At 35.7% G+C, this 12,513-nt stretch overlaps 1 protein-coding gene and 1 long non-coding RNA gene across 2 annotated transcripts in view; one reads left to right on the forward strand and one right to left on the reverse strand.

The window, feature by feature from the left end:
• Positions 1 to 10,334, forward strand: part of RASA1 (RAS p21 protein activator 1) — a 115,232-nt gene extending 104,898 nt beyond the window's left edge. Inside the window, exons 21-25 of the mRNA XM_042942920.1 lie at positions 2,174 to 2,241; positions 4,239 to 4,327; positions 5,691 to 5,768; positions 8,346 to 8,480; positions 9,529 to 10,334. Of these exons, the coding sequence (XP_042798854.1) occupies positions 2,174 to 2,241; positions 4,239 to 4,327; positions 5,691 to 5,768; positions 8,346 to 8,480; positions 9,529 to 9,612 (454 nt within the window). The 3' untranslated portion in view covers positions 9,613 to 10,334. The remainder of the gene's footprint in view (positions 1 to 2,173; positions 2,242 to 4,238; positions 4,328 to 5,690; positions 5,769 to 8,345; positions 8,481 to 9,528) is intronic.
• Positions 7,908 to 12,008, reverse strand: LOC122222440. Its single transcript, XR_006203758.1, has 2 exons — positions 11,012 to 12,008; positions 7,908 to 8,923 (listed from the first exon to the last, which is right to left on the reverse strand). It is a non-coding gene; the product is annotated as an uncharacterized LOC122222440 (long non-coding RNA).
• Positions 12,009 to 12,513: the final 505 nt, after the last annotated feature.

Below are 12,513 nucleotides of genomic sequence, written 5' to 3' on the forward strand. Positions count from 1 at the left end.
TATATCATTATGTATAGCATGCATGGAGAGTCAAGTGGGTAACCGTGAAAATTTGAAGACTAACAACTAACAGTATTGAAGACTTTTTTCTCTGACTTTGATGTCAGAGTCCTGTTGAATATTTTCTGAGTTCAGAGGCTTTGAAACTATAACTTTACTGTGGGTTTTTTTTGGAAGTTACTAAGAGATATTTAGCTACTGTATACGTTTTCTAAAAACCTGAACACTCATAGTTAACTATTTGGGATTTTTTTTATCTTATATAGTACTCTTCATATACACAACACATATCTACATGCATATAGGCATATACACATATATGCACAGAGAAGAGGAGGGAAGGGGACAGTGGGAGGAGTGGAACAGATTGATGTGATGCTAAAGAGGAGGAGCAATATTTGACCCTTGAGATACTGACTGTTTGGTTTATAATAGTCTGTGACTCTGGGCTAATCTCCAGTCTAGTTGTGAAGCTGTGTTTTTGTGTGCCTGCTGTGCATTAATTAGGAGGAATTGCTTTGGCAAGTCACAGAATGTTGTATCTTACACAAAGGGACTTCATTATCATTATTTTAACTTATTTTTCCAATGAGGAAGCAGCTCTAGAAGAGGTTAAAATTGTTTGCTTAAGGTCATGTAGTGCTGAGGCAGAACTAAAGGCCAGGCTTCTAAGATCCAGTCAAAATCTCTAAGCTATTATAGGCTTTTGTTAAGTACCTCCAGCCCACTGAAGACAACTGGAGATTCAGTGCAAAAGCATCAGAGAATATAGCAGTCAAATAATAAGATATTATGGAGAATATATACTGTCAGTCATTTTATATCCCATTAAAAAGAAGTTAGACAACCACTCAAGACACAAATACTATACAGGTGATTTTGAAAAATGTGTGTTAATCCTGCCCCCAGCCTGAGTTTTGTAAAAGAGGTTTTCTACTCTTTCTACAGTTAAAATTTCTCTTGGTTAGTAATGATAGGACATGAGTGTTGAAGAACTGTAGATTCTGTATGTCTTGGCTTTAGTAGTGACTGAGAATTAGAAAAGAATTATAAGCATGTTTCAGCACAGTTGTGTATATGATGTAAATTAAAGTTTTTGTAAACTCAGTTTCAAATGAGTATAATTGTTAAGCAAATGCAGCAGGAAATTCTGCTATGTGAATTGTTGGACACTATACAGTTTTTAAGGGGCACTTATGCCCAAGGTGATGATTTCTGACCCTAGTGTAGGTCCTAGTATCCTTTTTAAAGTTAAATTCCCTCTAAAAATACACAGAAAGTAGACTTGCATACTGAAATTCTTTCATGATTAAATGTTGGTAGGTTAGATTTCAGATTCAAAGACTTAAGTATTAAAATGTTTTCAAACAAAATTTATGCAAGATTCTTCACAAATTAGTTTAAAAGAGGTATTTAAAGAGCTGATAATTGTGTATTACAATTGCAATAAATGCTATCTGAGAAGTAACAACCATTTCTAAGAGTCCAAAAAGAAGTGAACTGTTGTGATGTTGGAAAGTAAATGCTGAGGAGTTGGTTTACCCTCTCCGTAATGGAGAAGGTGAGGTCTTTTTCTTTATTATCATAAAAGCTTTTCAACATTAAATTGAATACATTTTCACTTATCAGGAAGTCACTTTTCCCTACTACAGTGGGCTCTTATTTGGTAATTCATTAACAAAATCAGAATAATCAACTTGATTTATAACGACTTTATAGGGCTATTCTATTTAAATAAGTAAAGAAAGAAGTGAGAGAATATAAGTTTTAGGACCGTACAGGACTATGTATCTATAAAAAGGTTTATTTGTACTCCTATAGTATTTCAGAAATTCTTAGTGTTCCTAATACTACTTCTTCCTCAAAGCAAGTGTAAGATGCACTACTAGCGCGGGATAAATAAAGAGTTGCCAAGACCGTAAATGTTACAGATACAACCTAAATCTTCCCAAAATAAACTGAAAATTCCAAGTTTGGGAAAAGGAACTAGTATAAGAAGCAGAGATACATGTTCTTAAAGTAAGATACTTTAGCTTATTATTTTCTTGAAGCTATGTTTGGGCTTCCTTATATTAATTCATAGTTCATGGTTCTACAAGTATTAAAACTTTTGTTTATTATTTTTATGTAACATATATAGTTTTCTAAAAAAGAAAATTTCCCTCCCATTCAGTGGTTTTGTTTTTCTTCGACTTATCTGTCCTGCCATCCTGAATCCACGGATGTTTAATATCATCTCAGGTAATCAGCTTTTGATAAAATTTTAAAATTAAAAAAATTAGAATAAAATTATATCTTTGACATCTGATTTTATTTTTTTACCTTGTATGTCATTTTATCTTTGACATCTGATTTTTTATTATCAAGTTCTAAAACTTGACATAAGCATTCCAAAGTGCCCTTTTCTTCTTCCTTCCTTTTGCTATTTACCCTCTCTTACTTACCTTTTCTTTCCATCTAATATCTGAAGCCTGAGGTGGTGTGACTAGACACGTGTCACTCTTTCCCCATCCCTACCTGTGTCTGAAACTCACATTATGATGACTTTTTCCAATCTGCAACTTGGCTTTTTCAGGTTGGGAAGAGCTTTCCTTGTGCTTTTAGTCCACGCTAGACTCTATCACTACTACTGCAAGTTGTATTTTCAGGTCACATTAAAATGATAGCTACAGGTTCAGTAGTGCTCTGTGAATACTTGTGGCCCTGTAGAGAGGAGAGGTTTTAATTGGCCAGTTTAAACTCCCAACAAAGCAGATTTGGGTTTATTTCCTGTGTATCTATTATGGAAGGACTTCCAGATGCCGTAGGCTTCTTTGGAAGAAAGGGAAACGGTGATCCCTGTGACTCCAAATGTAATAATGAGCCATTAGGAACAGAAGGAACCTGAACCGTTTTTATTTTGATAATTAGAAGCTCAAAGTTGTATTTAAACATATTTTGGACTAAATCTGAATTTTTACCTTATTATAGTCACCAGATGTCTGTCATTATCTTCTGTTGCTACTCAAATGGTTAAATCTCTGGTTCTATTAAGAATTAGAGTTTAGGGGTGCCTGGGTGGCTCAGTCGGTTGAGCGTCCGACTTCGACTCAGGTCACGATCTCGCGGTCCTTGAATTCGAGCCCCGTGTCAGGCTCTGGGCTGATGGCTCGGAGCCTGCTTCCGATTCTGTGTCTCCCTCTCTCTCTGACCCTCCCCCGTTCATGCTCTGTCTCTCTCTGTCTCAAAAATAAACGTTAAAAAAAAAAAAAAAGTTTAGATTTTGGAGAGACTGGTTTATCTGAATGTTGGCCTCCTAGCCACCAGGCACTACTTATTTATAGTTCGGCTTAAGATAAAAAGTACAATCTAAAATTAGACAAATAGACTTAGCTATGCATTTTTACTGTGAAGTAATTGTTATGTTTCAGGGATTATATGTAATCGCTACAGTTTTCATTTGTAGCCTACTATGTACATCCTATAGGGAAAGGTCTCCTGACTAATCTTCATAGTTTATTCTACACTATTCTAAGTTTTTTTTTTTTTTTCTCTCCTTAAAATAAAGCAAAAGTCCCAGATGTTATATTTGTTTTTGAGCTTTAAAGTGATTTTGTAGTCACTGGAAGATTGGGAGTAGGGAAGTGCACAGACTGCAAATTGCTAACCTGAGTGGGTTGAAATTAGTTTTGCGAATTGTCATGAAGGGTTTGTGGAATGACCCTTCTTTAGCGATAAAGATAAAGCAGGCTTTGAGGTGTTCTGAAATACCAACCAGTTGAGAACTGCTGAGTCTTGTAGCACCAACCTTTTCACAAACTATAAATATTGATCAGTTTATTTAACTTTACCCCCTTTAACTTGTTTTTTGATTTATACAGGTCATGTAATTCCCAAAAAAGATTGAGCTCTAAATGGAAGAGTGTTAGTATTTTTAACAGTAAATAAATTTTATTTTTAATGTTTATTTGAGAAAGAAACAGAGTACACCAGTGGGGGGGGGGGGGGGGTAGAGAGAGAAGGAGAGAGAAAATCCCAAACAGGCTCTGCACTCTCAGCGCAGAGCCTGACGTGAGACTCGAACCCATGAACCATGAGATCATTCATGACCTGAGCTGAAATCAAGAGTCAGCCGCTTAACCGACTAAGCCACCCAGGCGCCCCCGGTAAAGAAATATTAAAGTGCTAAATTTATAACGCTTTACCTGAAAATGCCTTTGGAGTCAGTGTCATTACCTGTGCCCAATTCTCTCTCATAGATTCCCCGTCTCCTATTGCTGCAAGAACACTGATATTAGTGGCTAAATCTGTGCAGAACTTAGCAAATCTTGTGGAATTTGGAGCTAAGGTAAAACCTTTTGATACTTTAAAATGCCACTTACAAATGAAATTTTGACATAATAAAACCATGAAATATGGACAGTTTAGGTAGATTTTCAATAGTGGCTATTTTATAAAGAAAATCACTAAGTATATTTTTAAACATACCTTAATCCATCTCATTAATTCATAATAAACATTTACTGTAAATAACTCAGACGAGTTTTTAAAACATCCATCTATGATACCACTTCCTAAGCATTGTTAATATTTAGTGGTGATCATACCATGGTGCCTGATTTTGTCAGTATTTAACAAACTTCTTGCTGTACAACTATTGTATTATTTTTAATGATTATGTTGTCATGTAGGTGTTAAATACTCCTGTACTCATTATTTAGATGGCTTCCAACTTGTCACTGTTATAAATACTGCTATAACAAGTATCCATACATACTTTCTTTCAAAATTGTCCAGTTACTTCCTTTAACTTTGGAGTAAAATTCTTAGGTAAGACTTTTTGTTCTTCAGATCCTTGCCAAAAGTCAGTGACTATTAATTGTTTTTAATTTTTGCTAACCATAATGTTACTTTTACTTTTCATGTCTGTTTCTTTGGAATTGACTAGAGTTCCTTACCATTTGTTATTGATGTTAAAAGAGTTTGTGTTAAACCTTTTTTGTTTTACAACATAGCACATTTTTAAACAGGCTTAAGATTTTAGTATGGAGAGCAATTCGTAGTATGGTTTAGCATTTGAATTTATCTGAATCCTGAAGCAGGTTGTGAGTAGTATATATTCCTGTTGCAATCTTGAGCTCACTGTATTTTAATTGTTTGTAGTCTGCTACATTCTAACCTCTTGGTTTGGCTCATGTTTATCTTGGCAGTTGGCAAATAATAGTTTCTCAGTAATTCTATCTGAATTAGTTGACCCTTGACAACAGGTTCAAACTGTACAGGTCCACTTATGGCTGTTACAGTACTGTAAATATATTTTAAGATTTTAGTATTTTCTTTAGCTTTATTGTAATAATACAGAAGAGAATATATGTAACATATAAAATATGTGTTAACAGTTGTTATCAGTAAGGCTTCTGGTCAAAACTAGGCTATCAGTCAAGTTTTTGGGAAGTCAAAAGTTATTGGTCATTGCTCAGTGTTTTCTTTTCATCCAGAATTTCTTTCATTAAAAAGATTCCAGTTCCTCAGTTTAGTTATTTGCTTTTATTAGAAGACAAATTTGTATGGTTAAATTAATTCTTGTGAACATGTATTGCTATTGATGGGCATAATTAGATTGTAAGAATTCTTGCTACATGTATGGTCGTTATCGATCAGTGTTTGTTTTTGATCTGTAAATTGTAAGGTTTTTGTTTTTATGTTTTTAGGAGCCCTATATGGAAGGTGTCAATCCATTTATCAAAAGTAACAAACATCGTATGATCATGTTTTTAGATGAACTTGGGGTATGTGTGTAACTTTTGAAGTACTTTAAGACCTATAGTTAATATAGCTGAGAGTTAATGTATTTAAGCAAGAGCTTAGATTTTCCATCTGGGAAAAAACAAAACAAAAAGCTGCCTATCTTTGCCTGCTTTCCCAAATTATTTTAACCATTTGTTCCCACACTAAATGGTTTATGCCAAGTATTCACTATGGCTTTTGTAGTACTTATTTCTATCTTGACCTTCATTATCTTTTAGCTGTTCAATCTCCTTACTGTGATAATCTGTTGTTGTATTTACTGAACTGCTAGTGTATGGCATTTGAAATAAGATCGATGATTCAGATCTGACCAGGTTAAATAAATGGACTGGAATGAGTGTTCTTGAGGCTTTTCTAGAATAAAATACATGGATTTAGTGTTACACTTCATTTAGTGGTACTACCTATGTCTTAATTGGGCCTTTATAAATAAACTGTAATGATAAAACAGGGAATTTATATATTATATATATGTATTTTATGTGTATGTATGTATACATATATATACACACACACAATTTATAAGATCCTGTATTTCTTAAAGTTGAATATTCTTGATTGTAGATTTTCAGACATTGAATCAATTAAAAACTAAAATACATTAGTGATCCAGTTCATATATAAAAAACAGGTTTATGAAAAAGGTGATCACTTTAGCCAGGTGTATGACATTAGGGAATGCTATGGTACGAGACTGAGGTACCCATGTCCTGCCTTAAGGTATTCGAATTCAGTTAAAAACACAGCCACACCAGTATGCAATGAAAGCAACCAGCACTGCCCCAGGGCCCTGAGTTTGCAACCTCGGGGATAAAAACAAGTGTAAAAAGTTATTTACAGCGTAAGTTTATACTTAGGATAAAATTGAGAAATACAGGGGCCAATGCCAAATGTCCATCTTTCTTATATATGAACTCAGGGAAGTTTTGCAGATACCAGTATTTCTGATTATCAAAAAAACACAGCTGGTCAAGGATTGAAAAAATTGAAAACTGTCAAGGGGCGCCTGGGTGACTTGTCAGTTAAGCATCCAACTTTGGCTCAGGTCATGATCCTGTGGTTTGGGGGTTCAAGCCCCACGTCAAGGCTCTGCTGACACCCTGCTTTGGATTCTCTCTCTGCCCCTCCCCTGTTCACACACACTCTCAAAAAAACAAAAATCAAACTGTCCAGTATTTAATACCAGCTAGCTTTATCTTAAGCTATATTTCTAGTTTTTAGATTCTTCAGATTAATGGTTAGGACTCCATTAATACTCCACAAGTGTCAACATTCCAGCTTCCTCATCATTTTCCTAGTTAGGCCTCAAAATGTATCCTTTCAAAGTGCTTCAAATTCCCAATACTCTTCCTGTCTCCTCACGCTCTTATATTCCTTTACCACCTGCAAAAATCAAATTCATCTTTCAGCACTCACCTGAAGTATCTCCTTCAGAAGGGCTTTGATGAGCACTAAACCTGAATCAAATACCTTTTGTTCTGCTTCCCAGGAGTCCTCTGCACATCTCTGATATCTCTGTGTTGCTGTGATTCGTTTACGTATCTTCTACAGAGACTGCAAGCTCCCTGAAGGCAAATACTGTAGTTTTTTTTTTTAAGAGAGAGAGGGAACAAGAGGGCAGGCAGGGGAGAGGCATAGAGAGAATCCCAAGCAGGCTGTGCACTGCCAGGGCAGAGCCCAATGTGGGGCTTGAACCCACAGACCATGAGATCATGACGTGAGCTGAGATCAAGAGTCAGACACTTAACTGAGTGACCTAGGCACTTAAAGTCTTTCATTTCTGTAATCCTTCATTCACTGCATGAATAAATGAATAACTGAGTTAATTAACAAGTATTATCATCATTAGGGAGAGGAGTGGATTTATTCAAAACTACCAGCAGGCTGAGCCCATGTTAAAGTTTATTCTCAGGCTGAAACTAACATTGATTATTTAGTGCTAATAAAGTACTAAGTTATTTAATGAACGTTACCTGAAGATATCATAATTAACAGTGATCATTTCCACACATAAGCAAATGTTTTGGGCATAGTCCACAGATAATTACAGGCCTGACATGTTCTCATCACACTTTCATAGTGTAATTCTTATATATACTGATAAAGTCAAACAAAATATACCGGCTGAATAATGAAGGTTAGTTTGCAAGAATAGAGGCATTTTAAGTTTAGGTTGCATTTAATCCAGATTAGCTGTTACACTGTATTGTTTTGTCTTTTTGGGGTTTTTTTGCCTATATACCAGATCAATAAAACCCAGAACTCTAAATAAAGGGGTTTAGGAAACCCATTTATTTAGAATAACAGTACTGTACAATATTCTGCCATTATGTGGTAGAAAACCACACATAAGGTTTGATGTGAATGCTGAGGTCACAGATTCTGTGTTTTATCAGAATTAGCACTGAATGTTACATTTCAGTAAGTCCTTAGAATATTAAGAGAAGTTTAAGAGAATATTATGTTAAAAATTCTGTCTACTATAAGCAATTAGGATCTTTTCAGAAGTGACTATAAAGATTTGTATTTGTAAATGCAGTTTTATGATTCTCTTAAAGAATGTACCTGAACTTCCGGACACTACAGAGCATTCTAGAACTGACCTGTCTCGTGATTTAGCAGCACTGCATGAGATTTGTGTGGCCCATTCAGATGAACTGCGAACACTCAGCAATGAACGGGGTGCACAGCAGGTAGGTTTTTGCCAGCCTTCACTAACAGTGATGTTTGATTAACACTTAAGCAGAATGTCAGCATAAAATTGAGAGGGAATTCGCTGAATTATGGTCAAAACTGTTCTCAGTTACATTTTTAAGAATCTGAATCATAACTCCACCAAGATCTTGGCAAAAGAATAGTGGACCCAGGCTAAAATTATGTATGTTTGATACTGCACAGTGTGACCTCAAACGATGATGTGTTTCACACACTTCAGTGATTTCTGAAGATGGCAAATGAACAATGAAGTCAATAGTGAGGTGGCGTTTTCTTTGTTTCTCTCACATATGCAGTGCATGGCCAAGTGACTTGCAAGCTCCAGATTCAGAGATTCTGGAGCATTGCGTGGGAAGATGCCATTTCTATTAAGCTCTTCCTGAATACTGTCACTAGCCTGGCCATTCATTTGGCAGGGACCCTGTAGAAGAGATTAAAACATTGTGTTTGGGGACTTTGAGTTTTCTTCAACCCCAAATCCTCAAGTTTAGATAACACTCTGGCTTATTAAAAGCTTAGGCAGGAAGGATGTGTGCCACTGGCCTCCTTACATGTCCATGGTATGTATACTGTCTTCTCCCTACCTGGTGCAGTTTATTATGGCCTGCCTTAAGTTAAAAATAAAATTCTTACTGGACAATTTGACTAAAAAATTTTAGGCCTAGTCCTTTTTCTTCCATAATCTTTATTCAGTAGGCTGCAAGTGGAATGTCCTTCCATCGTCTTACAGGGTTTAAGATGTATGTGTCACTTGTAATGATAAATGTTTTCTGGAAAGATGTTCTATCCTAGGTAGATAGGAGAATGCCACACAAATGAATTTACTTACTTTAAAAGTGTACAAAAATACTGAGTCAAGGACTGAATAGAAACCTTTACGGTTTCATCTTTTGAGTAGAATGGTTAATATTTTTTGAATTCTTTTGAATTGATAATGGCTTTTTACAAGTCCAGGCTCCCTCAAATTTGACCAGACTGTTACCCTATTTACTCATTATTTTTGTACTGTTCTCTTTGTTTATTTAGCATGTACTGAAAAAGCTCCTGGCCATAACAGAACTGCTTCAACAAAAACAAAACCAGTATACAAAAACTAATGATGTCAGGTAGCAGCCTTCGCCCAAGTGCAGCAAGCCCAACACGGTAATTCACATCAGTATAATGTCTCCTTTGCTCTTGCCAAAAAATAGCACACTTTTCCACATTCCAGTGATGTGTGAGCTATGCAAACAAAATCCAAGATTCTGCTGGTGAGTAACTGTGCCAGCAGCTTTTTGTAAGCTATCTGTGCAGGATATTTGCACTTTTTCCACATACGGAATCAATCTTTACCAACTTCTGAGCCTTGGTGTACAGATCACCTTTCACACAACAAAATGCTATGACTGTATCTTGAACTTGGAAAATGTATTTTCCCTACATCCAATTGCCAAAAAAAGAACTATGAAACCAACTGACAAGAAAAAGGAAAGGATTCTGTTGACAATTGAGGATAACTGGATCACTGACTGTTCTTACTGTAACTCCTTCCTCATTAGGAATACGACCGTTTGACTGTTCATTGACTATTTGTATTTACAGTTTCCAGAGTTTGCCATTATAATAGGAACAATCTTTGCTGTATACTTTTTTAAAATACTGTGCTATTTCTCTTGCTGGAACTGTTGAAAGAAAATATATAGAATGGATCTATTGCTCATCAGCTTTATTTTTTAAACATACCACTTATTTTGTTGGAATTGTCAAAGACTGTATTTAGATCTCATGATGCTTTCGTTACATGTTTACAACAGTAAATAGTTTGAATTCAATAAATATTATTGGTCGTTGTACTGATCAAGGCATGTTCCCCATTCATCCATTGTATACATTACCAATTTATTTTGTGTTTAAAAACACCTGGAATGCTTTTGTTGAAAGTATTCATTTCCAAACTGATGTTTTTAAAGTTCTCCATCTTTGAACTTCTGACTACTTGTTCTATCTGCTGCATATTTAGTTTGTATAGTTTTATTTGCTTCTGTATATGTATTTTTGTGAAGTATTCACAAGGGTTAAGTTAAAATAAAACCAAGGGATATCTTGAATAATTGTCTAAATCCAGCTAAGCATTTCATTATTTTCTTTCTCCTTCAGGGGCAGTTCAAATTTAGTACCAGAGCAAGGCCTAGCAAGAAAAAGACAAGTAACAATTCCTTCCCTCCTATGATTGTGTAGGAGGGGGAAGGCACACAAAAAGTAGTACATGGCAGAAAAGCCTTCTGTGGAGGCAGGTGAGCAGTGGTGTTCAACAGCCCTGTGCTCCTTTCTCTTGGTGTCAATTCCATTACTTTTCCATCACTCCTGCTTTACGGGAGTATCCCACTTGGGTTACAGGATGAAGGACAGACCAGAAGGGACATGGAGCAAAGAGGTCCAAATTCTAGCACTAGGCAATCGAGTTCTCCACCACTAATCACATTTTAATGCCACGTTTATCTTTTAAGCTGGAATAGGAAACATCATTTACCTTTGTAGGGTGGAACTTGCAGTAACTAGTTGGGTCAATGATGAAATAAAGCCTCTAAAACTTTTAAAATGGGGCTGGGTAGGAGACTTTGCAGAGATAAATGTGGACCTTGCTCAGATGCCAAAGCTTACTGACCTAAAAGACAAACAAGGTAAGTTACCAACACTCCACAGTGCTGTCTAGAGGCTAGGAGCACTGCTACATAACTTGGAATGCACTGGGAAATGGTCAACTTAAGCTTCTTCTATTCGACTTTTATAAAATCACACTTAATGAACTTCATTCCTCATTCTAAAGTGAGAAGGAACTAAAAATAAAAAACCTAAAATATAAAAAATTATTAGAAGAATATGCATATAGTAAATACTGTCCTCAAATACTGAGATGTAATTAAAATATACTCTAAATGGAAGGTGCAGCCTGGGATGCACAGACATTGAGGAAAGCTGTGTATCCATAACATTCAGATTCACAGGGCTACTGAGTTTTGCCGAATTCCTTCAACCAGTATTCCAGAAAAAATTCAGCAGACATCCATAATTTGGTTCCAAATTATGAATAAAACAGAATAGTAAAATCACAGTTAAATACCTGAATACTATTTCTATCCAACATTTATTAACACTTAATATAGGCAACCACTATTCCAATTAATCCTAGGAAACATAGGTGATTATTTTCCCCATTTGCGCCTTAGGAAATTGGCACAGAGGTCTGTGGAGTTACATTTAATATCAACTCACTTCAATTCGAATTAAACTTCTTAAACATCTTTAATTTGAAAAATTCTTAGTAACTATAACACCCATCTACTGGTTAATAGCAACTTAATATTTTTATCGAGACAACTATTCAAGACTGCATATTTACCAGGATGCCTGGGTGGCTTCCAATTGGTTACACGTCCCAACTTCGGCTTGCATCACGATCTTGCAGTTCATGAAGTTCAAGCCCTGCGTCAGGCTCTGTGCTGACACCTCAAAGCTTGGATTCTGTGTCTCCCTCTCTCTCTGCCCCTCCCCTGCTCTGTCTCTCGTTCAAAAATAAGCATTAAAAAAATATTAAAAAAAATAAAAGACTGCATATTTATTTGATTTCTCTTTTAGAAACCTATTTGGTAATGTTTTCAGGTAACTGAGGAAAACAAATACTGACTACCACTTGACAGCTGAAGCGCATTTTGTAGTTCAGTAGTAACCTACAAAAAGCTAAGTAGATCACAGTGACATTTGAGAAACCATTTATATAAAGGCTTGTAGAGAGTGAAAAACATTCCCTAGCACGTTTAAAGCAGACTACTCAGTTTTTTTTAACTTTTGTGCTTTTCCTTAAAAAATAGGTTTGCATATTGTAATTTGTTTAAACAATACAGGCAAATAAATTACAGCTTTCACTACTATAGAAAGATTAATTTGATATTAGTCATGATGGGGCAAGACTATCTAAACCAGGTGCTATTCTGGCCCCTTTGAAAAGGTTTTATTTCACATAAAGCTATCCTG

Source organism: Panthera leo, chromosome A1, assembly GCF_018350215.1.
Source record: "Panthera leo isolate Ple1 chromosome A1, P.leo_Ple1_pat1.1, whole genome shotgun sequence".
In the NCBI taxonomy this organism is placed as follows: domain Eukaryota; kingdom Metazoa; phylum Chordata; class Mammalia; order Carnivora; family Felidae; genus Panthera; species Panthera leo.